Source organism: Myotis nattereri (assembly GCF_964212035.1).
Source record: "Myotis nattereri genome assembly, chromosome: 6".
In the NCBI taxonomy this organism is placed as follows: domain Eukaryota; kingdom Metazoa; phylum Chordata; class Mammalia; order Chiroptera; family Vespertilionidae; genus Myotis; species Myotis nattereri.
The window spans coordinates 53,253,972-53,278,688 of NC_138081.1; the positions used below are offsets into that span (position 1 = coordinate 53,253,972).

General features: G+C 38.4%; 1 protein-coding gene across 1 annotated transcript in view; it reads left to right on the plus strand.

The window, feature by feature from the left end:
* Window positions 1–21,786, plus strand: part of FHL5 (four and a half LIM domains 5) — a 33,034-nt gene extending 11,248 nt beyond the window's left edge. Inside the window, exons 2-6 of the mRNA XM_081094309.1 lie at window positions 8,250–8,420; window positions 9,649–9,823; window positions 10,690–10,859; window positions 14,742–14,928; window positions 21,138–21,786. Of these exons, the coding sequence (XP_080950435.1) occupies window positions 8,262–8,420; window positions 9,649–9,823; window positions 10,690–10,859; window positions 14,742–14,928; window positions 21,138–21,301 (855 nt within the window). The 5' untranslated portion in view covers window positions 8,250–8,261 and the 3' untranslated portion in view covers window positions 21,302–21,786. The remainder of the gene's footprint in view (window positions 1–8,249; window positions 8,421–9,648; window positions 9,824–10,689; window positions 10,860–14,741; window positions 14,929–21,137) is intronic.
* The last annotated feature ends 2,931 nt before the right edge of the window (window positions 21,787–24,717 follow it).

The window sequence follows — 24,717 nt, forward strand, 5'->3', positions numbered from 1 at the left end:
AGTCAATATATTACATGGTTAGACTTGGCTTCGTCTCAGGAAAAGAGGATGTGGTTGACTGTGGAATCTTATTTATTGCTCTAAGTTGAATGCTTGAAAGGTCTTTCTAATGAATTTGTTTAACTGGAGTTGTTATTAGGCTAGTCATGGAATTAAAGAACTACTGGATAGATTCCATTAGATAAAGAACATCTATCAGTTTATATTGGTCACCTGCCAAATAAAGCACACTCTTCATTTTACTGGACAGTTTCTAATACAATCTATGGTGTGTTCAGGATACAATTGATTTGTTTCTTATTTTTGAAAATGTGCTTGTTTAAGAGAAAATTATAGAAAATAATTTCTGCTTGATTCTCCTGTATTATGAAGAGCATGCACTTTTAGTATTTCATGATTATGTAGGATTAAGATAAATCAACAAAACCATGATGGTTAGAGCACAGCACCTCTAAATTCCCAGATCCATGGTTAACCTGACATGCTCTCAAGCCACTGTTGGAAAATGTTTGTCATCCTCTTAAAGTAAATTAATTAAAGATTGAGTTTTCTAATCACTCTTTATGGAAGAAAATTGGACAATAAAATATGGTGATTACAGTGATCAAGTTATAATCTCACATCACAGGATATTGAACTCAAAAATGGGAAAAAAAAGTTACAAAAGATATTGTCTTTCCTCTCTGATAAAGTGTATCTGCCTAGAATATTCTCCCAGACAGCATATTTTTTTTCATGTTATCTTGTGCACTCAGATACCTGACCCTTGGGGGTTTTCAGCTGATTAGCATGGATTACAGATGTGGCCCTGGTTGCAGATTTAGTCCTTCCTCACTAGCCTTAGGTTTTACAACGACTAAATAAGCTTGAGTTTGCTATTAGACACCAGGAAAAGTAGGTTGAAACAGTGCTACACAGATGGATTTATGGAGCTCCCTCTCCACTGTTAAGAAAACTACTAAGGTTCAAATACTGATAGTAGTTAAGGAGCATGATGAATACGGTGATCTTCAAATACAAAGGAAAACTAAAAACAAGCTACAAATTACACAATTACTACCCTTGAGAAATTCCATAGAGCACTTGTTGGATTTTCCAAGAATCCAGAGTCAGGGGAAATAGTTTTTATGTTTATATTAGATCTCCAGTGACCTATTAGACTCCATCTCTAGAAAATGGGGTTGATTTGGGGGATTCATATACAAGAAACACTTACCCTGCCTTTACCCTGAGATGAACCTATGCTAAATAGTTTTAGATAACTTTTCTCTTTTAGTTCAGTCCTTATATGTACCAAACCCTAGCACTAAATCAGAGCCTCAAACAAGACCTTGAGGCAATGTAGGAACTACATTTGCTCTTCCAGGACACCTTTTACAGAAATAAGAAGTTTTCAAGGATATAAGGGAAGATTCGACTTATACCTACTGGTGGTTCCTTTGGAATCAAATGGTAGAGGCAAGCCGAAAAATGGATTTAAAAGCAGAAACTTGGGATCCGACTAGACTGAGAGCCAAGTAATCTAATTTTATCTTAAAAGGCAATACTCTTTTTGTCTTGTACATTTCCATATATCCCAGTGATGAAAAAAACAGGATGGTATTAAACCTACATATATTTTAAGAGTCCTGCTTTTTAAAAATTTCATAAAGAATACAATATTTGATAAAATACGGTTATACTTACACATTACCATGAACCGTATCTATTTCAGTACTAGCTGCCAAAATTACATGGTTCTGAATGTAATCCCTCCAAGAAAATCATTCGAAGCACTTTTTTCTTTGCTTAGCATCTACAGGACAAATTAACCACATGGAAAGCTCTAGTCAGCTGTTTCTGTTTCATGGGAGAATAATTCATCGGCTCTCAGGAGAATTCATATTTGACCTCTCCACACAAGACATCCAACTTCCAACAAACAGGGCTTATGAATGTGTCCCTAGAGATTAATACCAAACATTCCACCACAATTCCACAGTGCTTGTTTTAGGTTATTTTTGATTGATGGCCTGAAGTTATGGCTTTAGTTATTTTTAACATTGTTGGGTTTTTTAAATATAATGTGTGGGTATGTGTTTTTGTTGTTTTTCTGGGGTTTTTTGAGGGGGGAGTGGAGAATAGCCTCCTTCTTTAAAATGAGAACTACAGTTCTCGTTGCACATGGCCCTCATCAAGGCCAGTACACCAACAGCCGACTTTTCCATTCGTGCATCTCATTTGATCCTAGCGTAGGATCATAAGCAGCTGATATTGTTCTCATTTCACAGTTAAGGAAAGTAAGGGCCATAAAGGTTAAACAGGTTCTATAATAATGGCTTAGTTATATGCTAACTGGTGCTAAAGCGACCAGTGCAACAATCTACAACTCTGATTTCTATTCCAACACTCTTCTCATCTGTTATGTCTTGGGTTACAAGCAAACAACAGATAAGGAAGTACACACAGGTCTACTCAACTCCACCCTCAGAACCAGGAAAAGAAATGAAAGAAAATGTAATAAAAGTAGAACTTCTTTACTAGTTATTCTAACTCCTTGATATTTTCAAAATTTGTGAATTTTAAATGTTTATGCTATAGAACATATACCTATCCCATCTGGCCTAGTTTATACAGACTTGAACAATTTATTTTTTCATATAATTTAACTCATCTACATTTTGTCAAATTCAGCAACCAAACAAAACTTCAGTCAAACAACACTTCAGTTAGGATCGTAGATCTCAGCAGACAAAGACCTTGCAATCTTGGTAAAGAAATGGTTTGTCTCAAAGTGTCATATGCACAGACCCAGAAGGGCTCATATAGCTTCCAGCAGAGAACTGAAGTATGTGATCAAACAGTTGCAAAACTGTTAGTGAAAGCTTATTGGTGCCACTAGTTTCAAGTAAAACCCTTTAATAATGTCAACAGATTAAGCATCTACTTCTGCTGTTTCTTTGATATCCTCCTCAGCTGGCTTTCAAAGGCATTCTAGCTGTCTTCTTCAGCTATTCTCACAGGGAAAGGAAAAGGATTCTCCTTGCCATGGACAAGCCCTTAGGGCCTTACCCTCTGTTCTCTAATCTTTATTCTCAGTCCTTTAACATATCTGCTACAGATAGAATAGATACAAATTAATTCACAACTCAAGTAAACATATAGCATACAAATTCTTAACTCTCTTATACTTGAGCCTTTATCCTTCATTCTGTTGATTGAATCTTCTTTGCATGTGTTTTCATTAGGAAAAGAGATGAAAAAAAAGTGTAGTAAAAGTAGAACTTCTTCACTAGTTATTATATTTACTAGAAGTCCGGTGCACAAAAATTTGTGCACTGGCGGGGGGGAGGGGCAGGTCTCTCAGCCCAACCTGTGCCCTCTCACAGTCTGGGACCCCTTGGGAGATAACCACCTGCTGGCTTAGGCCTGCTCCCCTGGTGGCAGATGGCACGCCCGATCCCGCGGTGCCTGCCACGTCTCCCCCGGTCACACACGGCAGGCCCAGATCCCGCGCTGGGGCAGGCAGCAGCTGGTGATCTCACTGCTGCCTGCCCCCCTCCCCACCCCGGGCCACACACAGCAATTCAATTAAGCCCAAAAATCACGCTGCCACCCGCGGAGGGTGGTGCAGTGGGATCTGCCTGCAGTATGCAAATTTAATGGCCATCTTTGCTGGGTTAATTTGCATACTCTTCTGATTGGCTGATGAGTGTAGTGAAGGTACGGTCAATTAGCATCTTTGTATTTTATTAGTGTAGATTTGTTTCCTCATTCATAAAGCATGTTCTAAAGTCCTGCTTTGCTCAGACCTGAGACACAGAGATGAAATAAGCAACATCCTTACTCTCCAGGAGCTAACAAGTGAGGAAGACACACACAGGGCAAAGCAACTAATACAAAGCGTGGTGCAAGAGGAAATGGGCTTCTGTATGAACTACTGAGAACAGCTACTCTGTGCTGGGAGATATGAGAACGTTACTGGGAGGAGGATTTTTAACTGGACTTTGATTAATGAGGAGGATCACACGCTCAGTGGAGGACAAAGAGGAGGGCATTAGAGATCAAAGGAAAGTCACGTGTGAAGGCTCAAAGGCATAAAATACATAATGTTTTTAAAGAATAAGAAGTCATGAGAAGTGGCTAAAGCATAGGTGGGGTGTGTGAATGTGTTGCACAGTGTAGGGTTAGGAAAGGGGTAGAGAAATAGTAAAAGTCAAAAAGCTAGTACAGGGTCTCTAAGCTAAGTAATGGGGTTTAGGCTATTTCACAAAGAAGAGCTGTTGGGAGGTTTTCCATCAGGGAAGAGAGACCAAATGAGTCTGAGAAAGATTTTTCTTGAGCATTGTGGAGGACATTCTGGAACTCCCTGGGGATATTGAGCTTATCATCAGAGAACAGAAGTCATGTAGTAATGTGCTTGGTTCCACTCAAAAGAGTAAGAAATCTTTAATAATATCTTCAGTTTGATATAAGCCACTGTAATCCATCAGAGATATGTGGAGAGCCTAAATTAAGATTTATGTGATGTTGCCCTGCTGGCATGGCTCAGTGGTTGAGCATAGACCTATGAACCAGAAGGTCACAGTTTGATTCCTAGTCAGGGCACATGCCTGGGTTTTAAGCTTGATCCCCAGTGTGGGACATGCAGGAAGCACCCGATCAATGGTTCTCTCTCATTATTTATGTTTCTACTTCTCTCTCTCTCCCTTCCTCTCTGAAATCAATAAAAGATGTTAAGATAAAAAAAAATATTTAAGCAATGCTTCTGAAGTGGAATAAATAGGATGTGTAGTACCCAATAACCTTGTGAGGGTGCAGGCAGTGTAGGAGAAGAGAATGATTGAACAGTTGCCTTAGGAGACTAGGTGGCTTGAATAACTAAGCATTATCGATGGTTTCTGTAACTCTGTATAAAGCATAGAGCACTGTATGTACCTTGTTCAGTGAGGCTTCCAAAATGCTCTTGACTGGTCATCAACCCCCTGCCTACCCTCAGAGAAGCAATCCTAATTAAAATCTTAAACGGGAAAATCACCACAAGTAAATTCAGTTAAGTATAGTTCAAATTAAGATTCTGCATCCAGTTTCTGTCTCCATCCAAGTTTGATATAGCAATCAGATACGTTTCAAAGACTTCAACATTTTATAGTAACATTTCCCAAGAGCAATTTAATATTCCTTATGCCATATATATTAAAATTATTTCAAGTTCTTCCCTAAAGAAAAACAGAATCAAATTTGCTTTACAAAATCAAGGAAAGACCTGAATGGGCAATTGAAAGTAAGCCAGAAGTCAAATGGTACAGAGCAGTGCACTTTAGCGTATGTGCAAAAGTAGTGGTTATGGCATCACTTGCATCTATTTAGCAAAACTTACAGATCATGTACTAGAGATAGAAGTAATCTTAGTTATCACTCGCTGTATATCCTCTATTTTAATACATGTAAACAATGTGATGATTTTATATAGTATTACTGCTTTGATGGGAAACAAAAAGCTGTAATCAAATCAATGTAGTAACTTATAATTGATATTTATAATAAAAGATATATGGTCATTTAATTCCCTCAAGTAATAAAATTCCTCTAAAGCACATCCACAGAGACACGTTGAAAACCAGAATGCCCATATTATAATCTAGCACATTTCAACTCCATCATAAGATGGAAGAGCCCTCTCATTTTTGAAACCTGCAATCTATGGTAGGAAAGTAATAGGACATATACAATTGTCCCTAACTTGTGCAATGCTCATGTATGAAGCTCATGTATGTTGGAACCATGTCCTTGCTTTGCACATGTCCATGGTAACTGAGTACTGAGAGACAGAGAGGAAGAACTTTATTGTCTCCTCCCCTCTCTTGCATCTCAAATGGTCCCCCTCAGCAGTCGACCCTTTGCATCAGCCTACAGCATCCAAGATCTTTCTTGTCTGGACAACTTCCATGCCTATCATCAGCTCCCCAAACCCTTCTCTGGTTATGCTACACCCATCTGGATTATTTCTCTGTTGACAAACATAAGGAAAGGACATATTACTTCTTCTTATTTATCATCCTCTTATTTAAAAAAACCTTTAGAAATTAAAACAATGACATGTAGAAAATGATATCTCTAATATATGTAAAGTATAAGAAATAACAATTTGACTTAAGAAATTAAACACTTCCTATATATTTGAAACCATCTACCACTTTGGTAATCTTTTTGGTTGTTTCTTCATTTATAATATACTAAAAGCCTTGCAAAGTGGAAGTACCTTGGGAGTTCCCAGTTCTGAGAGGCTGTGCTTCAAGGTGCTAGTATATACATCTAAGGGTAAATAAATATCATGATGAAAATGGCATTTTTCCTATAAAGTGATAAAAGTTAGAGGTATGTGCCCTGTTTCACTATTAAGAGATAAAGAGATAAACACTTCATCACTGTAAATGAGAATAAAACTTGCATTTTAAAGTCTTTCAAGGGAATCAGCGCTATTTCCTCCTGTCTCCACTCCCTCAAGTAACACATTGAGTGTATGTGCACTCACAAGGAAGGGGCATTTCTGTGAAATTAATCAAATACAGAATTCAATGTTCCTTGCAGATAGATAATTTTGGGATGTTCCATTGGGAACTTTCTAGTCTGAATTTTCATATTTCTTGGGGAAAGACTCACATGTTCCAAATCCTCAGTGTTTCCTCTATTAGTGAAGAACACTATAGCAAAACTACTATGTACAGAATCAATATATATGCAGCAAGACACGCTGCAGGAAAAGTCATCATTACAATGAAAGAAGGCAAAATGTGTGGGAATACAATCCAAATGTGGCAAATAAAAACTAGCATATAGAACGCTGTAAAAAGCATTATACTAATTAATTGACTTTCTGATTTAGCTAAAATTAAAAAAAAATCTGAGATGGAAATTTTAAAAATATTCATAGCTCTTAATATATTACAGTAAATTCAGAAATGACAAATCTCACTTAAGAATAAAATCGGTGCTATTGCTTTTGAAGACGATGGAAAGCACATGTTCAATGCCTAATTAACTCTTTTGACATCTTTATGTTTTGTTCTTTAATATTTTCCTAAATTTATAAAATAACTCGAATCCTTATTCTGGCTTTGGCTTTATATTTCATATCAGTGTTTCATCCTGTAAGATGCTGCTGCTGCTATTTGTTCTATATACATGTTAGTTTAGCCCCAAAGCCTAAAGAAGGCTATAGTTCTTTCTATCATTGATGCTTTTATCTGCACTTCTGCATCTGGGCAATTGCTCAACTCCAGTCACAAGACCTGGCGCTTAGACTGCATCCTCCCAGCTGAGGAGTTTTATTTGGTCATCTTGGTATTGGGGTGGGATATTTAAATGAGATGTCCAGGAAGCAAGTCATAAACAGGCTAAAGCTATAGATTTCGGAGTCAATGGAATATTTGAAGCCATAAGTAGGTAGCATGTCCCAAAGGAGAGTATATGGTACAGGAAGAGATCTTAGGACTAATGTGTCTAAATCATTAGGTACCCAACAAAGATTTAAGAACTAAAAGAATGGCCTAGAAAATGTACTGTACTTGATTAATAACTTCTATTGCAGTTAGAGTAAAAGAGAATTCTTATTTCCACGGAATTCCGCCTCCAGACCTCTCCAGCAAAATAGTGATGACAGCTAGTGAAAGCCCTATCAACACTTCATATTTATATCCCTGAGGTGGAACCATCCTATTTCAACACATAGCACATTCTCATTGAATTCCACATTTAGTGAATGATGAATGCAAGACGTTTTCCACAATCTGGCTGCCCGCTTCATGCATTTTGTTAGCAAAGCACACAAAACTGGCAGGATCAGAGAGTAGCCTTTCCCAAATCCCTCCCAGTTTCAGCATGGCTACAGCATATGTTCCTAAACTGGTGAATTTTCTCTTAATACAAATTCAGCCCTAGCTGGCTTGGCTCAGTGGATAGAGCGTCAGCCTGCAGACTGAAGGGCCCAAGGTTCGATTCCAGCCAAGGGCACATGCCTGGGTTGCGGGCTCAATTCCCAGTAGGGGGCGTGCAGGAGGCAGCTGATCAATGATTCTCTCTTATCATTGATGTTTCTATCTCTCTCTCTCCCTCTCCCTTCCTCTCTGAAACCAACAAAGAAATATATTTATTTTTAAAAAGAAAATACAAATTCATTTCAGTGCTTGACTCACATTGTATTGAGGCTTTATAATCTCTCTCATCAACAAAACTTGCTTTTAATACATGGATCATTTTCTTATTCACAGGATTGAAGCAAAATGACAGCTTCTCAATTTGACTGTCAATACTGCTCAGCATCACTTCTTGGGAAGAAATTTATGCTAAAGGATGGCAATCCATACTGCATCAAATGTTATGATCGCGTCTTTTGTAACTATTGTGAGGAGTGCAAAGAAGCAATTGAATCAGGTTCCAAGGTAGGTCTTCTGTCAGTTCACAGAATTTTGCATATGAGCAGACAAATGCTTTTCCTTTAGTTAACCATTAATACTCTATAGCTCTGCTACTGGGTATAAGGATCTTCAGAGTTACCATCAACCAAATTCTAGGCACTATGCTTAGCACTATTAAATATAATATATACTTTAATCTTTGCAATGATTTAAGGAGATCGTTTAGGATGCTAAATATTAAATAGGCTATTTGTCCAAAGTTACACCAATAAAATGTTGAGTTATTTCTGGAATCACAAGAGTATAAATGAATAAATACATAGATAATAGGATGTGTAAAGATTAAAGAATCTATTTTCTGGCTCCAAATCAGCTTCATTTCCACACCCATTGTGCCCTGATGCCTTTCACACATATAACTCATTCCTCCTACAAAGCAAATTATTGCATTTTTTCGTTTTCATTTATTTTGCCTTTGTTTTGGCTAGGTGGTGTTGAGATTTTGTTTAGTTAAATCTCAAATAATAATCTATAATAATAAAAGCATAATATGCTAATTAGACCGGATGTCCTTCCAGTCATCCTTCCAGATGAAGCCGGGGCTGCAAGGGAAGCCCGGTCCCGGGTGCCAGAGGGAAGCTGGTGCCAGCAGCCATGGGAAGGAAGGCCTACTCTTGCATGAATTTCATGCATCGGGCCTCTAGTAAGATATAACACCCTAAAGGTAAAGATTGGCTCTAGCCAGTGTAGCTCAATTGGTTGGGCATCATCTATGCACTGAGAGGTTGCCGGGTTTGATTCTGGGTCAGGGCACCTGCCCAAGTTTTGGGCTTGATCTCTGATAAGGGGTGTGCAGGAGGCAGTGATCAATGTTTCACTCTCATATCTATGTTTCTTTTTTTCTCCCTTCTTGTCTCTCTAAAAAACAATAAAAATATTTAAAAATAAAATAAAAGATTATTCCACGACAAGCCTCTCTTGTTTATAAAAGGAAGGTAGAGGAAATTTGAAGAAATAGGAGAGGGTCCACTTATTTTCCATCTGTCTTCAGTAATCAACCAACAAAGCCCCAGGCTCTAGCTCTTAATTGCCCCAATCTCCTCTCAATGGGTAACAGTATCAGTAACAACTTTCCCTCAAGCTACCAACACAATCTACTGGCACCAGAGTCCCAGGAGTGTTTAGTTTTGTCTTATAAAATGGCTGGTTTTGTTGAAACACATTTAATTAACTTTTATTCACCGTCTCCAAGGATCTTTGTTACAAAGGCCGGCACTGGCATGAAAGATGCTTCAACTGTGCCAAATGCAATCACTCTTTGGTGGAAAAGCCTTTTGCTGCCAAGGATGAGCGCCTGCTCTGCTCGGAGTGCTATTCTAATGAGTGCTCCTCCAAGTGCTTCCACTGCAAGAAGACCATCATGCCTGGTAAGATCAACAGGGAGTTCTGGTCACTAACGGAAGTAACCGTGCTTTCCGTTAAGCCCAAGCACAGAAGAGAATACTAGCTAACAACAAAAACCTGCTTCTGAGAAAAATTCCTTTCTTGCTATCCCTTGATCTCATTTAGTGTACTGTAGAAATAAATCATCATTATTTCTGCCTTGAATGGGTAAATTAAACCTAGGTCATAGAAACATTTTGAATGAGAATGTGAGCCATAGAGTAAAGATAAAATCTATACCAATAAGGCTAACATAGCATTACACACCCTGTCCTAGATATAACCAATGGCAGTTTTGTTCTCTCTTAGGGAAAACAAGGATCCATGTAATCAATAGATTACGTGGATCCCTTACACGTTTAGGCAAGCACTAATTCTCTATGATTTTGACCCTCTTCTCAATCCGTATAGATAGCAGCATAAGAACATGACTCTTATTTTCTTATTATGGATTCAAATATTTTCTAGTTGATCATAACTGCACAACATTAATCTTATGAGTTTGTGCCCTTGGCATTCCTAAAAGTCTTGTAAGGATGATTATGGCCCAATTTATCTAAACTACATGCAGCCTTTCAGAGTCTCTATTTATAACACTTTCACATTTCAAAATTGTAGCTTCCAAAGCACAAGAGTTTTCAGCGAAAGAGTGACTAACCGTCATCATGTCTGAACTCTATTTACTTTTTATTCCCCAGATTAATATTTTGGAAGCCAACAAAACATTATTTTTATAAGGATAATTAATCACTTTAAAATATATATTTTAAATAATTTGATATATCTTTGCTTAAAAGACTATAAAGTTATGCTTGATTTGTACTAACAGGTTATTAATTTTGGGGTACAGGTTCCCGCAAAATGGAATTTAAGGGAAACTACTGGCATGAAACCTGTTTTGTGTGTGAGCATTGCCGACAGCCAATAGGAACTAAACCTTTGATTTCCAAAGAGAGTGGCAATTACTGTGTGCGGTGTTTTCAGAAGGAGTTTGCTCACTACTGCAACTTTTGTAAGAAGGTAATTATCTAAAGAGGATAAAGTTTGGGGAATCTTCCAGACCACTGCCTTTTAGCTGTACTATATAGTGGAAGTGAACTGATACTACCAGGTTACATTTGTCTTCAGTGTGAATTCCAACATGTCCAAAGCACTACCTGTCGCATTGAGGATGGTCATCTATTTTTCTCACCATAAAATTCCACCCAGAACATTAATATTCCAACATCTCAAGTGACTTGAAATTCCACTTCCATTCACTGCTTTCCTCTAATTTCATGTATTCTAGTAGAGAACACACACCTCCCTTTGAACAAAATATTGCAAAGAAAATAATTTTTGATCTATTTCATTGCAGAGAAATATGGGTTTGTCTCACAGAGTGATGAAGTGAACCAATTTAAACAAGATGTTTAACTCCTCACATTATGTTTCAGCAATACAAATGCCTTCTGGCTTGAAGCTTTTATGTTTCTAAAGAGTAGATAGGGAGGCTCAAGGGAGATCATTAGGGAAATTCATTAAATAAAAAGACAGAAGACTAAGACCTTTGTGTGGCTGCCTTCACTTCCTTTAACTTTGATATTCATTCCAAACATATTTTCCAAAAGAAAAAAAAGGTCATTTTTTTTTTCGAGTAGACTTTGCCCAATTCTTTTTTTATCCTCTAAGCTTCTTTTGTGAAAAAGTCGCTCATCTCTGTCACCTTTACAAAACCTGTCTGTAGTCTATAAAATATATATTGATGTTCTTGAAGAAATCCTTGACCCTGAGGCATCATAAGTTTAAAATAGCACTATAAATTGTGATGAGAAAGCTGAATCATGAAACTACATTGGATTACTACAGTGATTTCTCAACACTTTTGATATATGGGCTACTTTGGCAGATATCTTAAGACCTTTTGTATTATTGCATCTGGAAAGCTAGAAGTCTCATTACTACTTTCTACAAATGCATAAATAAACATACATGCATACAAACACACACAGTAATTTTCTAGGTATATTTAAAATACTACTACTGCATTTGAGGTGGCATCAATAAACCCCTAAGTTATAATTCTTAAATTACACTATAATGATGTCTGAAACTTACAAAAGATAGAACATGACATCTTATATCCAGAGACTTCCATTACGCTACCAGAGACACTGACTTGGAAAATGACTTCAAAAGCAATAGTCAGACCCTATGACCCCGTGACATGTGAAGCTCCAAAAAATTGTCAGAGTCAATGACACATTTAGAAACAGATACCCGAAATAAAAATGAATAGATTTATCTCACTATTTTGAGGGGCAGTGAAGTTGACCATTTTTTTGACTGTTTCTTAAAGATTTACTCTAAAATAGTAATAAGACTTATGGGAATTATCTTAATGTCATTGATTGGGCACACAGTATAAAGTTCATTAGAATACTGTGAAGATTCAAGAAAGGAACTTCTCTAGTATATCAGCTTCTGAGCGCTGTCTGGGGCCAAACCTCTGGCATTTCCCAGGTTATAGGAACCTGTCCTATATTTAGGACATGGTTTGAAGTCACTAAAAATTTATAAAATGTTTATATTGGATAGTAGACAGATCATGACAAGCCAGATTATTTTCTATTTAATTTTTTAAGCCATAAATCCTTTAAGGAAAGCCAGATATAAACGTTTCTCATCAAAATGATCCAAACTGAAGAAAAACAATTCGCTTCAATCTAACCAAAGAACAAATATTTTTTAAAAATTAGGCAAAAACTACTTGTCAATCAGGCTCTTAGAAGTTTTTTCATAAATTTTATTTTGTGAAACAAAATTTTATTTTCTACCCAACAGCAAGTAACCTCAAACTACAAGTGCTTTGAATTCAAACTTCTCAAGGTTCAAATAGACTATTCTGCAATTTATCAGCTGTCATCTACTGAATGTAAAATCATTATTGCCTCCACTTTGTCAGGGAAGAAACTTGATCTAAATCCTGGCATCAATCAGTGGCAAAAACTAAGCTTAGATATTAGACTTCATTTTAGCCCACCTACCTCTTCAAAAGGAACATGATCACAAGCAATCTGCTTTAATGCCCCAGAGTGTCTTCTCCCTAATTAAACAGTCTTTGCTGTACATTTCAAGTTTTACTTTGCTGTGAACACATTTTTTCAAGTTTGAATCTTTTAAGCATTGCCTGCTAATCATTTGACCAAACAAATCAAAGGGATCTTGAATTCTGCTGTGCCTGCTCTAAGGCATTTAAAGTCAGTAGGGAGTATTTTAAATTGCTTGTGTTCACACACACCATCATGTTTCCCACTTACTTATTTAGAATAGTGTACTTTTTTCCCTTTAGGAAAAATAACTTTTCTTCATAATACCTTTAAGTATTAAGGTATTTTTGTTATATTTTAAAATATCTTTAGAATAATCATTTTAAAACCCTCTATCACAGGCAAATAACATTTTAATGGCTTATCTACTTCATTGAAATACAAAGGTTACAAGAACCACCTCAGCTACAACATTGCTTCAGTCATTATAAGACAGTGGTTCTCAACCTGTGGGTCGCAACCCCTTTGGGGGTCAAACAACCCTTTCACAGGGGTCGCCTAAGACTATCAGAAAACACATATATAATTACATATTGTTTTTGTGATTAATCATTATGCCTTAATTATGTTCAATTTGTAACAATGAAATTGGGGGTCACCACATGCGGAACTGTATTCAAGGGTCGCGGCATTAGGAAGGTTAAGAACCACTGTCTTATAATAAACCACTTATAATATAAAACATTTGCATGAACACATTCAAGGTTCCAGAGCTACTGCAGGTCAATAGCCATGATTCTGAAAGGTGCTATGACTTAAAAATTGTTACACAAGTTTTTACCTATATTATCCCAAAGAAAGATGTCTCTGCCTTTTAAAAAGTAGAACCAAGGATTCAACTGGTATAGAAAAAAAAGGTATATTATGGAGGAATGATAACCATCTCTGACAAAATTCTAGCACATCACACATCAATGTACAACCAGTGCTCTTAGAGCCTTAACGTTGAAAACTTACACTGTTGCCCACAGTATACCATTTGTGCTAGATACAATATTGGAATTGCTTTCCAAACACTTTTTCCATTGGAGTTTATTCACTCATTCAACAAGGACTTATCAACTGTTTACCATTGCAAAGTTATCTTGCCTCAGTATTGTATTAATGTTTAAGCACGTGGGCTCTGGGATCAGACTGTGCAGCTTTGAATGCTAGCTCTGTGTGTCCCTGGCAAGGGACAACCACTCTAACCCCAAGTACTTGCTCATCTCATAAAGGGGAAAGATAATAGTCCCTACTGTGTAGGTATGTTGAGAATAGTAAGAAGAGGCCATCCCTTAGCACAGGGCTGAAGACCGAAAAAACACTTAAGTTTAGCTCCTTACTAACAGATGATGGTGCTTATCCATTCCATTCAGGGCTGTTACTGCTGGATATTCTTGAGCCTGGAGGAAAGCCTTCAGGAAAAAAGCTTTTTATTCAGCATCCTGAAAAGGTAAACATGGCAATAAGAACAGAGCATAGAAAATATTTTAGATCTAATGGCAGATCTTTGAAGACCAACAAGAAAGCCATAGAAAGATAAGAAATGAAATCAATAGCTGACTCCTTTTTCTTTTTTCTGGATCCAGTATATCCCTGTTTCCTTTCTGTTCCATTATGGTAGAAAAATTAGGATATGTGTCACCAGTTCATATCCCTATAGCCTTTTGCTTCTCATATCCATCCCCCAAAAAATCTTAGAAAAAGGACAGCCTGACACAAGACGATCAAGTAGCCCAACGAATCACCTGTGGACATAGAAGAGCATCACAAAAGGCCTGAATGCTTACAGCTTCCACGGTCATTACCTTTTTTTGTGATCCTTTGGCAGGTGATAACTTCAGGTTGGATAACATTTCATGACCAGCCATGGCATAAAGAGTGTTTTCTGTGTAGCGGCTGCAGGAAAGAGCTCTGTGATGAAGAGTTTATGTCCAGAGATGATTATCCATTCTGCTTGGACTGCTACAACCATCTTTATGCCAAAAAGTGTGTAGCCTGCGCCAAACCCATTACTGGTGAGTTCTTTAGTTGAATACAGTCCTTACATGAGACAGTTATGGCTACATAAATGCTATATAGTTCACTCTAAAAATTAAAAAGAAGGTAATCTTTTCCTTATGTTTCTTTTTCTAGATAAACACAAAATACATAAGCAGAACTATTACACAGACCCTTCTAGGCAAATATAGATTATAATCAGGGTAACTATACTCTAGAGGCCTGTGAAATCATTTGGTATCAGGCCAATGAAATCATTTGGTTTGGCCCTGTCAAGGCATTAGGGGTGAGTTAATTAAATGTTTGACCAAATAGAGCAGGCTAATTTTTAAGTTGATAATTTATATGGCCCTTGAATGATGTTATAAATATCCAAATGGCTCTTGGCAGAAAAAGGGTTCCCCACCCTTGCTATAGAGGATTATTAATTCTAAATGTAATGGTACTAACTCTCAATAAAGGAATAGTTCCGAGGAAGAGGAGAACAGGGTGAACTGAGACATAGAGACCTTCATGAGGAGGCCTGGTCTGAGCCGGACCTTTAAGGATTCGAGTGGAAGGAAGGGATATTTGAAAATAAAAATCCTGCTTAATTCCAAACAAGGATGAAATGGCCTTAAGAATGGAAAATGTTTTAATTAAATGTAAGTATTGTACTGAAATCCAAAGCTGTACTAATTAGGGTAGCATAGGTTACAAATTAATTAAACTTCGTTTTAAGATGTTTCTAACAAATGTATTATTCTATTTTTTCCTCTTTGCCCTTGCATTAAGTTTTAGTTATGAATAGATGAAATAAAACCAGATAGTGTTCTGCTGAAGAAATAAAGTACACGTGGCATGTTTGAAAATAACAGAAGTGGTAAATCAATCTGTGTTAAACAGATTTTCAAGGCAACAAACAAAGCATTACCTTTTCCTCAGAGACCCTTCTAAAATGCTTACCCTGTAGTAAAAGAACTAAAGCTAGCACAGCCCCTGAGAAGCCCCACCATCACTCTGCTAGGTAATTTACAGTCACTGAATGATGTGGCAGAACTCCCCATGTCTAGTATTCTTAGATAATATTTCATATTAGAGTCCCGGTGCACAAAAATTCATGGACTCGGTGGGGTCCCTCAGCCTGGCCTGTACCCACTCGCAGTCTGGGACCCCTCAGAACTAAGCTGGCAGTTGGACATCATCCCTCTGATAGCCTGGGAGCCCTCGGGTGATGTCTGACTGTGGCTTACGCCCACGTAAGCCGCAGTCGGACATCCTTAGCACTGCCGAGGAGGTAGGAGAGGCTCCTGCCACTGCCTCTGCGCTCCCAGCCATCATCCCGGCTTGTGGCTGAGCAGAGCTCCCCCTGTGGGAGCACATTGACCACCAAGGGGCAGCTCCTGCATTGAGCGTTTTCCCCCTGGTGGTCAGTGCATGTCATAGCAACTGGTCATTTCTGGTTGTTCCACCATTAGGGTCAATTTGCATATTACCCTTTTATTATAGAGGATTTTAGTTCAGTTTATGTAACATGGAATTAAAGATTATTGTATCCCTCTCTTTCTCCTCCATCTTCAAATGTTTCACAAAATAAAAGTTGAATCTTCATGAATCTTTAAAGGAAGAAAACAGTTGTGCTGCACACCCAGCGCAGCAGGCTTTCATTGACTTGCAAGCAGGGAGAGAGTGTTACCTGGTACTTGGAGCACAGTCCTGCTCATCTATGTGGGGCACCAGGCTTTTCACAATCTCACACTGGTCCTCAGGCTACGTCTGGCCAGCATCCATGTTTTGTCTGGCCTGCACATGTTTGGAAACAATGTAATGTAATGTGTAATGTTATGTAATATAATGTAATGTGTAATGTAAAATCCTACCCAGGTGAGTTGACTGCCCTTACATTCCAGAGCTAGGTCACTGTTATATGGAACTAAGCTGCTGCCTCGTTGTGTAGGGCATGTCCTCTCTGTTCCTCACACCTTGTTTTCATCACTCAGCTACGTCACCTGTCAGCCCTTTCAAGGCCTTGCTTTGGCAATTCCATACTATCAGGCTCCAAAGGTTGGACTCTTAACCACTCTACTTTCCTGCCTTTTACACATCTGACAACTTCTGAAGTCAGGAGAAAAAGCCATTATCTTCTCTGATTTTATCTAGATAATGGGTCTTACAGCAATGCAATAGTACCTGGAGCTCCAAAATCTCCTTAGTGGAGTCTGCCATCACAAACCAACAGATACAGTTGACTTATTCTAGAACACTTTTCTTGAACTAGTCAGAAAAAAATGGGGGGCTTCCATGAGAATATTAGAAAATTACACAACTCAAAATGGATTTGAAAACTTTTGGGGAACCCAATTGGCCAATACTAGTTTGTAAAGAGCCTACACAAGCCCTGAACTTGATGAGTTTCAGTTCTGATCCATAACAGATTCATGTGTCTAGGAAATTTTTTTCTGATGAATTGTAGCACATTGATCACTGAGCTCAGCTTTTTAAGGTTCAGACAGAGAAACCACAGTGTTCTGAATATTACATAAGGATGATCAGAAACCAGAGATTTGACCCAAAAGTAATTCAAGATTATCTATTTAATTTGGAATAACCCATCTTTTGATAATTATCTTCATCTCCTTTTGGTTCTGTGACTGAGAGATACTAGGTACTGAACTTCCAACTTGCTTTAATAATTTTATCTAATTCTTATATTTATTATATATAAATCCTAGAGTAGTGCTTCTTTTAAATTGAGCTATTTGAACTAACATCGGATAGAGAATTCTTATACTATCGTATCTTCTGAAAGTTGCACATTCAAGCAAACAATATATCACTTGTAAGAAACTATGTTAGAATGTTTTAAAAATACTATTTTATATTAACTAAATCTCTAAGGCATCTGGTAAAAAATTTTAATCCCATCACAATGAATTTGAGTCATCTGAACAAATTCAATGTAAAAATATATTTTTTCCTCCTCTAAGATAAGACTAACCTTTCAAACTTTTGGGGATAAATAAAGCAGCTTGATGTAGTGCAAAGTACTTTGGACTAGAGAGTAAATTACATACCTTAGTCTTGCCTCTGCTCCTGACTATTGTGTGAAAGTGAGTAAACAATTCACCTCTGAGGTCCTCACTGGCCTTATTTTTAAAATAAGGTGTTGAGCAGGATTACATCTTAACTTTCTTTCATTTCTGTTTATTTTAACTAAAAGGGGTTTCAAATATTATGATTTCTTCAGAAAGGGATGCTAATGTTTCAGGTTATGTTTTTTTACAAAAGATAAATTCAGGCTTAATTTAGTGGAGTGAAGAGCATACACAGGCTCTGAAACTAGATGGCCTTGGATTAAATCCAGATCTGCCACTTACTAACTGGGTGATTTGGGCAAAGAGTTGAACCTCTCTGTCAATTTCTGTATGCAAAGTAGGGTTGGTGATAACATCTTCCCCATGAAGGTGAGGCGAGCGTTATATGAAGTAATACATGTAAAGGGCTTAGAATATTGATGGGTTCATCTTTAAGTGTTCAATCAATGTTAGTTCTTATTTTACTGAATTTTCAGGAGTAAATGAAGCCAGATAAAAACAAGTGCTGGAGACCTGTTTCCTGGATGAGTCTCTTACTGCAGATGACCCTCATGACCTGAGGGCATAAGCATATCTAAAATTGAAACAATTTATAAACATCACAGGATCAGTTAGGCCCTTCTTAAATTCCTGCTACCAGATACTCCTATTTTTTTCCCTCTTTGTAAAATTCTAGACTTGTTTTTACATTTGCCACTGTACAGGCTTACTAATAAACTCAAGAAAAACTCATGAGCATCAAAATGCTAGATGTGTAATAATTAGTTTTATGAACAGAGATGATTTACATTTATTGAGAACATCATTCTTACAATCAGCTTGTCAATGTTTTAAATAACATTAAAAGAATTAATTGGTTCATTATTGATTTACTCTTATTAGAAAATGATGATAGCACCATAAGTAACAAGCTATAAATTTATTTAATCAAGGAAAGTAGAAAAATTTTATATAAATGTTTCTATGAATTGGTAAATTATATGTAAAGACACCAAATAATGTTTCTAGAGTGGAAATAAAAGTTCATTATAATATTAAGGAGAGTTTATCTGAAATAGAATGCTTATTCACTCTTTTTGCTTTACCATCCCAAATGGACTATTTGGAAATTATATGTGAATAAGCACATGAACTATTTTAGCCTCATTCTATGGTATAAATCACAGGAAGTTCACAGTCCTAAGGTCACTTGAAAAAAACTTGGCAAATAAATAAAGACCCAAGCTTAGGGATATTCCAACCCCTTCCCAATTCCTAGATCTTTCTCCTTTTCTACAACTCCTCAAAACCAATTCCTTGAACTGTGTGCCTTGGATTCATATTAGGGATATAGAGATAGTGTCCACTGAAGACTCAAATTCTACCTTTCTTCAAACACCATGGCTCAAGTGAGGCCCAAGTGGTGACGGCTGACAAGGCACTTCTTAGGAGCTAATCATGGGATAACATGGTCTTAGAGTGATCAGATCCACAGATCTTTGTCACAGGCTGAAGTTGTCTCTGGGCAAGGTAATGAGGTCATCATGTTAGGCTAGCTGCATGATAGTCTGGATAAAGTTCTAGATTTGGGGCTTTTGGAAATTGTATCCCAGACCACAATATGAGCATAGAACTTTATCCTAAGTAAAATTTAAACATGGGAAAAGAAGGAGAAGAACTAAAAGTCATCAAAACATCAGACATCAGGCTATGAAGTACAATTTTATTTCATTTTATCCTAATTCTAGGGGCCCGGTGCACGAAATTCGTGCACTGGGTGTGTGTGTGGGGGGGGGGGGGAGTGTCCCTCAGCCCAGCCTGCCCCCTCTCACATACTGGGAGCCCTCAGGCGTTGACCCCCATCACCCTCCGATCGCCTGATTGGCCCCTTGCCCAGGCCTGACGCCTCCGCCAGAGGTGTTAGGCTTGGACAGGGGACCCCCATCTCCCCCCGATCACTGGCTCTGGCCCCCGCCCAGGCCTGAGGCCTCTGGCCCAGGAATCATGCCTGGGCAGGGGACCCCCATCTCCCTCTGATCGCTTGCTCCACCCCCCGCCCAAGCCTGACGCCTCTGACCCAGGCTTCAGGCCTGGGCAAGGGGACCATCATATCCCCCCAATCCCCGGCTCCGCCCCCCACCCAGGCCTGATGCCTCGGCCAGAGGAGTTGACCCTCATCACCCTCCGATCACCAATCACTGGATCGGCCCCTTGACCAGGCCCGAGGCCTCTGGCAGAGGCGTCAGGCCTGGGCAGGGGACCCCCAGCTCCCCGCGGTTGCAGGCTCCGCCCCTGCCCAGGCCTAACGCCTCTGGCCTAGGCGTCCGGCCCGGGCAGCGGGGACCTGCAGTGGCAGCGGGGGGCGCCGCGATCGTGGGCTTCGCTTTGGGCCCAGGCAAGGGACCCCTAGCTCCTGGGACTGCCAGCTTCGACCGTGCCCAGCTCCCATCGCTGGCTCCACCCCTACTTCCTGCTATCACTGGCCAGGGCGGCAAAGGCGCCTGATTCTCCCATCATGGCTGGGGGGAGCTGCCCCCCAGCTCTTAGCTCCCCCCTGGGTTTCCGATCACTGTCAGTGGCAGGGGGCTTCTTCCTGCTTTCCCTTTCGCCTCCCTGCATTGTGCCTACATATGCAAATTAGCCGCCATCTTGTTGGCAGTTAACTGCCAATCTTAGTTGGCAGTTAATTTGCATATAGCCCTGATTAGCCAATGAAAACGGTATCGCCGTACGCCAATTACCATTTTTCTCTTTTATTAGTGTAGATTGCCTCTAAGAAAACAAAGGCACAACAAGAGAAAAGAAAAAGATATCTTATTTGAGTATCTATTCCCAGTGCACTACACTGTATTTCCTTATCTGTCTTAGCAGTCCTTATCTGCTTCCAAAATTATGTGCTTTTTATATCCAAATTCTACCTACTTGTGTAGATGATGGGAAGTTTTCACTGGGAATCAGACTGGATCTCATCAGAGGAACCTGTTGCCTGGGTGACAGTCCCAGATGGATGCAGAGCACCGGGGGGGGGGGGGGGGGGGGGGGCAGCATTCCTTTTGAGGTTACTTGCCTCAGTGTCATCTTTCTGCATCTCCAGTTCCTAAAAGAGATCCTGATTGAATGCTCAATCTATTCATGGAAAGAATAGATTATTCTTTTTCTCCTATTTTTTACAGGTCTCAGAGGTGCCAAGTTTATCTGCTTTCAAGACCGTCAGTGGCACAGCGAATGCTTTAACTGTGGGAAGTGCTCAGTCTCCTTGGTGGGGGAAGGCTTCCTGACCCAGGACAAGGAAATCTTCTGCCGCAAATGTGGCTCCGGGGTGGAGACTGACATCTAGACGGAGACAGTCCTTCCCTTCCTAACATCCACCTTGCTTTTGTTCTCACTAAATCCAGAACTTGGTTGAAGTCGTATTTCTGACTTGAGTTTTAGAAAATATTAATGTAAACTTCATAGCAGAAGGGTTTTGCACACATTTTGATTGAACTGTATTATAAGAGCTCAAAAAAAGCACAGTCTAACGGAAATGAATGTATACTAAATCACAAAGGAACCTCTGCTTGCAAAATACTGCACTCTGCTGTTAGAAATAATAGGAGCATATCTCTTTATTGTAACCAAGTAGAGCACCTATACGTAGAAGTCATGGATGTTAGTACTGAAGACAGATGTCGTTCAAAACTGCAGAGTAAAAAGGAAATTAAGAGATCAAATTAAAAGGCATACGTAAGACTAATGTTTGTGCTCCTACCAAACTAGTGATACATATGGTGGTATGAATAATAAAACAGTGATCCGGGAAAACTGATCAGCAATCAGCACATTTAAGAATTCTGTCATTTTATCATTCTTTTATTACACATACTGGCTTTGAAAAACAAAACTGCAATTTGCCCTCATCCACACTGCTTCCACAGCTCATTGGTTCCCATGGTTAATCAATGTCTCTGATACGCTATATAATATAATGGGTTCTCTCTACCTGGGGATAGTCAAAACATATTTTATTAAATGTATTTTCAAAGCCCACATAATTTTTCTAAAGAGTTACATATTTCATGAGAGAAAATGTCTATTCTTTCAAGCTAGCTAACCAGGATAATCATTGTCTCCAAGGCAAACCTTTAAAGTAAATAGATCATTAAATCATCACTTGTGGAAATGAGTTTTAGGGAAGGGAGTGAGTGTTGGAACATGACTTTCATCCAGATATCTAAAGGAATAATAGAATGCATAATTAGCTCTGAGCCTCATGCATTTTGACTTCTAAAATTACATAGATGATGAATGGAAAGACATAAAGGCAGGCTTTAAAGAAATCTAATATTAATAACTGAAAAAGAATAATTCACTGCTGGTAATTCAGGACCTGTAACGCCGTAGAGCAGAGCCATGTGGGCTATAGATGAGCCCTCCCACTGTTCCTTCTCGCTGCGCCACCCACCTCACCCAGGCCAGCCACACCCCAGAGCTTCAGTCTCCGGCATGACCCAGGGGTGCACTCTCACCCCTAAGCAGTCATTCTACAAAGAAGTCTGTTTTTATTGGTCATAAGGGACGTAACGGCCTTCGTGAAAAGTCTAGCTGCCCTGCACAACCCTTTACACATTGTGTGGGACAACTGAAAGCAACCTCTGCTCTCTACAGTCAATTATCAACCTTTTAAGTGCACTTGCGTGGGATAGGGGGAGGTCAGGAGAAGAAACCCACCTAGATGGAACTTTTATGCATCTACTCTCAGGTTATTACATAGCATTAACTTTTCTGATTGAAATCTAATTATATGCTGTGGCTGATTACCATCATTAAACTAGCATCCCAGGAGATTCAATTAAAATTGTTATGGAAACACCAGTTTGGAAATAGTTTAAAGTGCAAGGACATTTAGAGATGCTAACAACTTAGGGATACTAATAAAAGGTCAGGCTGCATAGGCTATTTGAAAGTAATAATTGTCCCCTTTTATATTAACAATGTCAGGATATTTGCTTACTTCTACTTTATAAAATGTAGAAAAACCTATCAATATTTTTCATGATTTGTTTAAAATTTCACATAACAGGTAAGGAACTAAATATGACAATTGTTCTAGGATCTGGAGAACAATAGTACATTACATATTTAGAAAACCAAGTCATTCTAAGTCTGGAGAGATATACAGCATTGTAACATTGTCTCAGTTAACCAATTACATATAAATATACAAAATGTAATGTTTTCTTGGTTAAACAATTGGTAATATGAAGGCATTTTGCTGTGTGTGTGTATGGGGTTGGTGAGTGCACGTGATCAGGCTTGTATTCTATCCGTACAATTAAAATTCACAGAACCATTGCTGAGGCAGAGATATTATCATCCTCTGGTGTATATACTTCTGTATATACACTTCTTCATATAAATAATTCCATATTTAGAATGTAGTTTAGTCACCAAATATGTATTAGGCATGTCTGTGCAGAAAGGTAGAGTTTGAGCGGTTGTGGTTCTGGGATGAGGGGTGGGGAGGTCAGGTTATGGAAATGTGGGAATGTCAGATATAAAAACCCTCCCCTACAGCTTTTAAAGGTGCCACTGTAGACACAACACACATATGCAAAACAACTAAGAAAGAAGGCCTCCTTAGACTGATATGCATACAATGGTAACAGTAAAAACTTTATGCTACCATTGATTTCGGATTAATAAAGATGGAATTGACTGCCTCAGGAAGCAATGGGCTCCTGGTGATTCAAAGAGTGATATCTGAACAGGCAGGAAGCAGTTAGAAGCAATTCCCTTCCTAAAAACAACCAGATGGTTAGAAGTAACAGAGAGCTGCTCCAAAGAGCAAGAAGAAGTGAGATTGCTAAAGGAGAAAGGGCAAAAAAAAGGAGAATGTTAACTCTTAGGGCAGAAGGTTTGTATTTGACATAACGTGCAGTAGAAAGTTACTAACTATTCTTAAATAGAGGAGAAAGCATCACAACAGTATTTGAGAAAGATCATGCTGCTGATTCTGTGTGGTCTGGAACTGAAGAGGACAAGGTCCAAAGGCTAGGCCTCTTAACCAGCAATATGTGTGGTTAGTGGCAAAAGAAGTGAAAAGATAAAAACAGTAAGTAATGCAGGCCAAGGGCTCTATCTATCAATATAAATGTGTATGCAAGACAACAAATCAAAATATTTTATGTTGTCATGTTGAGATTAAAGATGACAAAAAAAAACAACGCAGAAAAGAATTTCTGCTTCCATGATAACAGGTAGGGTGCCCATGGGTTCAATTTTCACTCAACCAATGGACATTGGAACAATCCAGGTCCATTGGTTAAAAGAAGTGTGACAATTCTACCATCATCAGTTCAAAACTTACATAGTCACTATAACTGTAAAAAACCCTCAAACTCTGTTGTGCATTGGAGATACTGATCACAATGGCCTTGGTTAAAAACCATCACAAAATTTAGTACCACAAATGAAAAATCAACCCAAAGATATGTCTGATGTTAGTGACACCATTTTTTAATTTAAGGAAAAAATAGTTATTAGTCTAACTGGCATAGTAATAATACTTAATATTTTAAATAAGAAAATGATTGTTAAAGTATGTTTTAGATATATTGAGCACTAAATTATCCTCAAATATATTTATCAGTAGATGTTTGTTATTTGCAATAATACAGTTTTTACATTGTTTCTTCAATGAAGGAGTCATAAAATCAATAGAAATTATACTTGCTAAGATATTACTTTTATCCTGAACCTTTTCCACTGGAA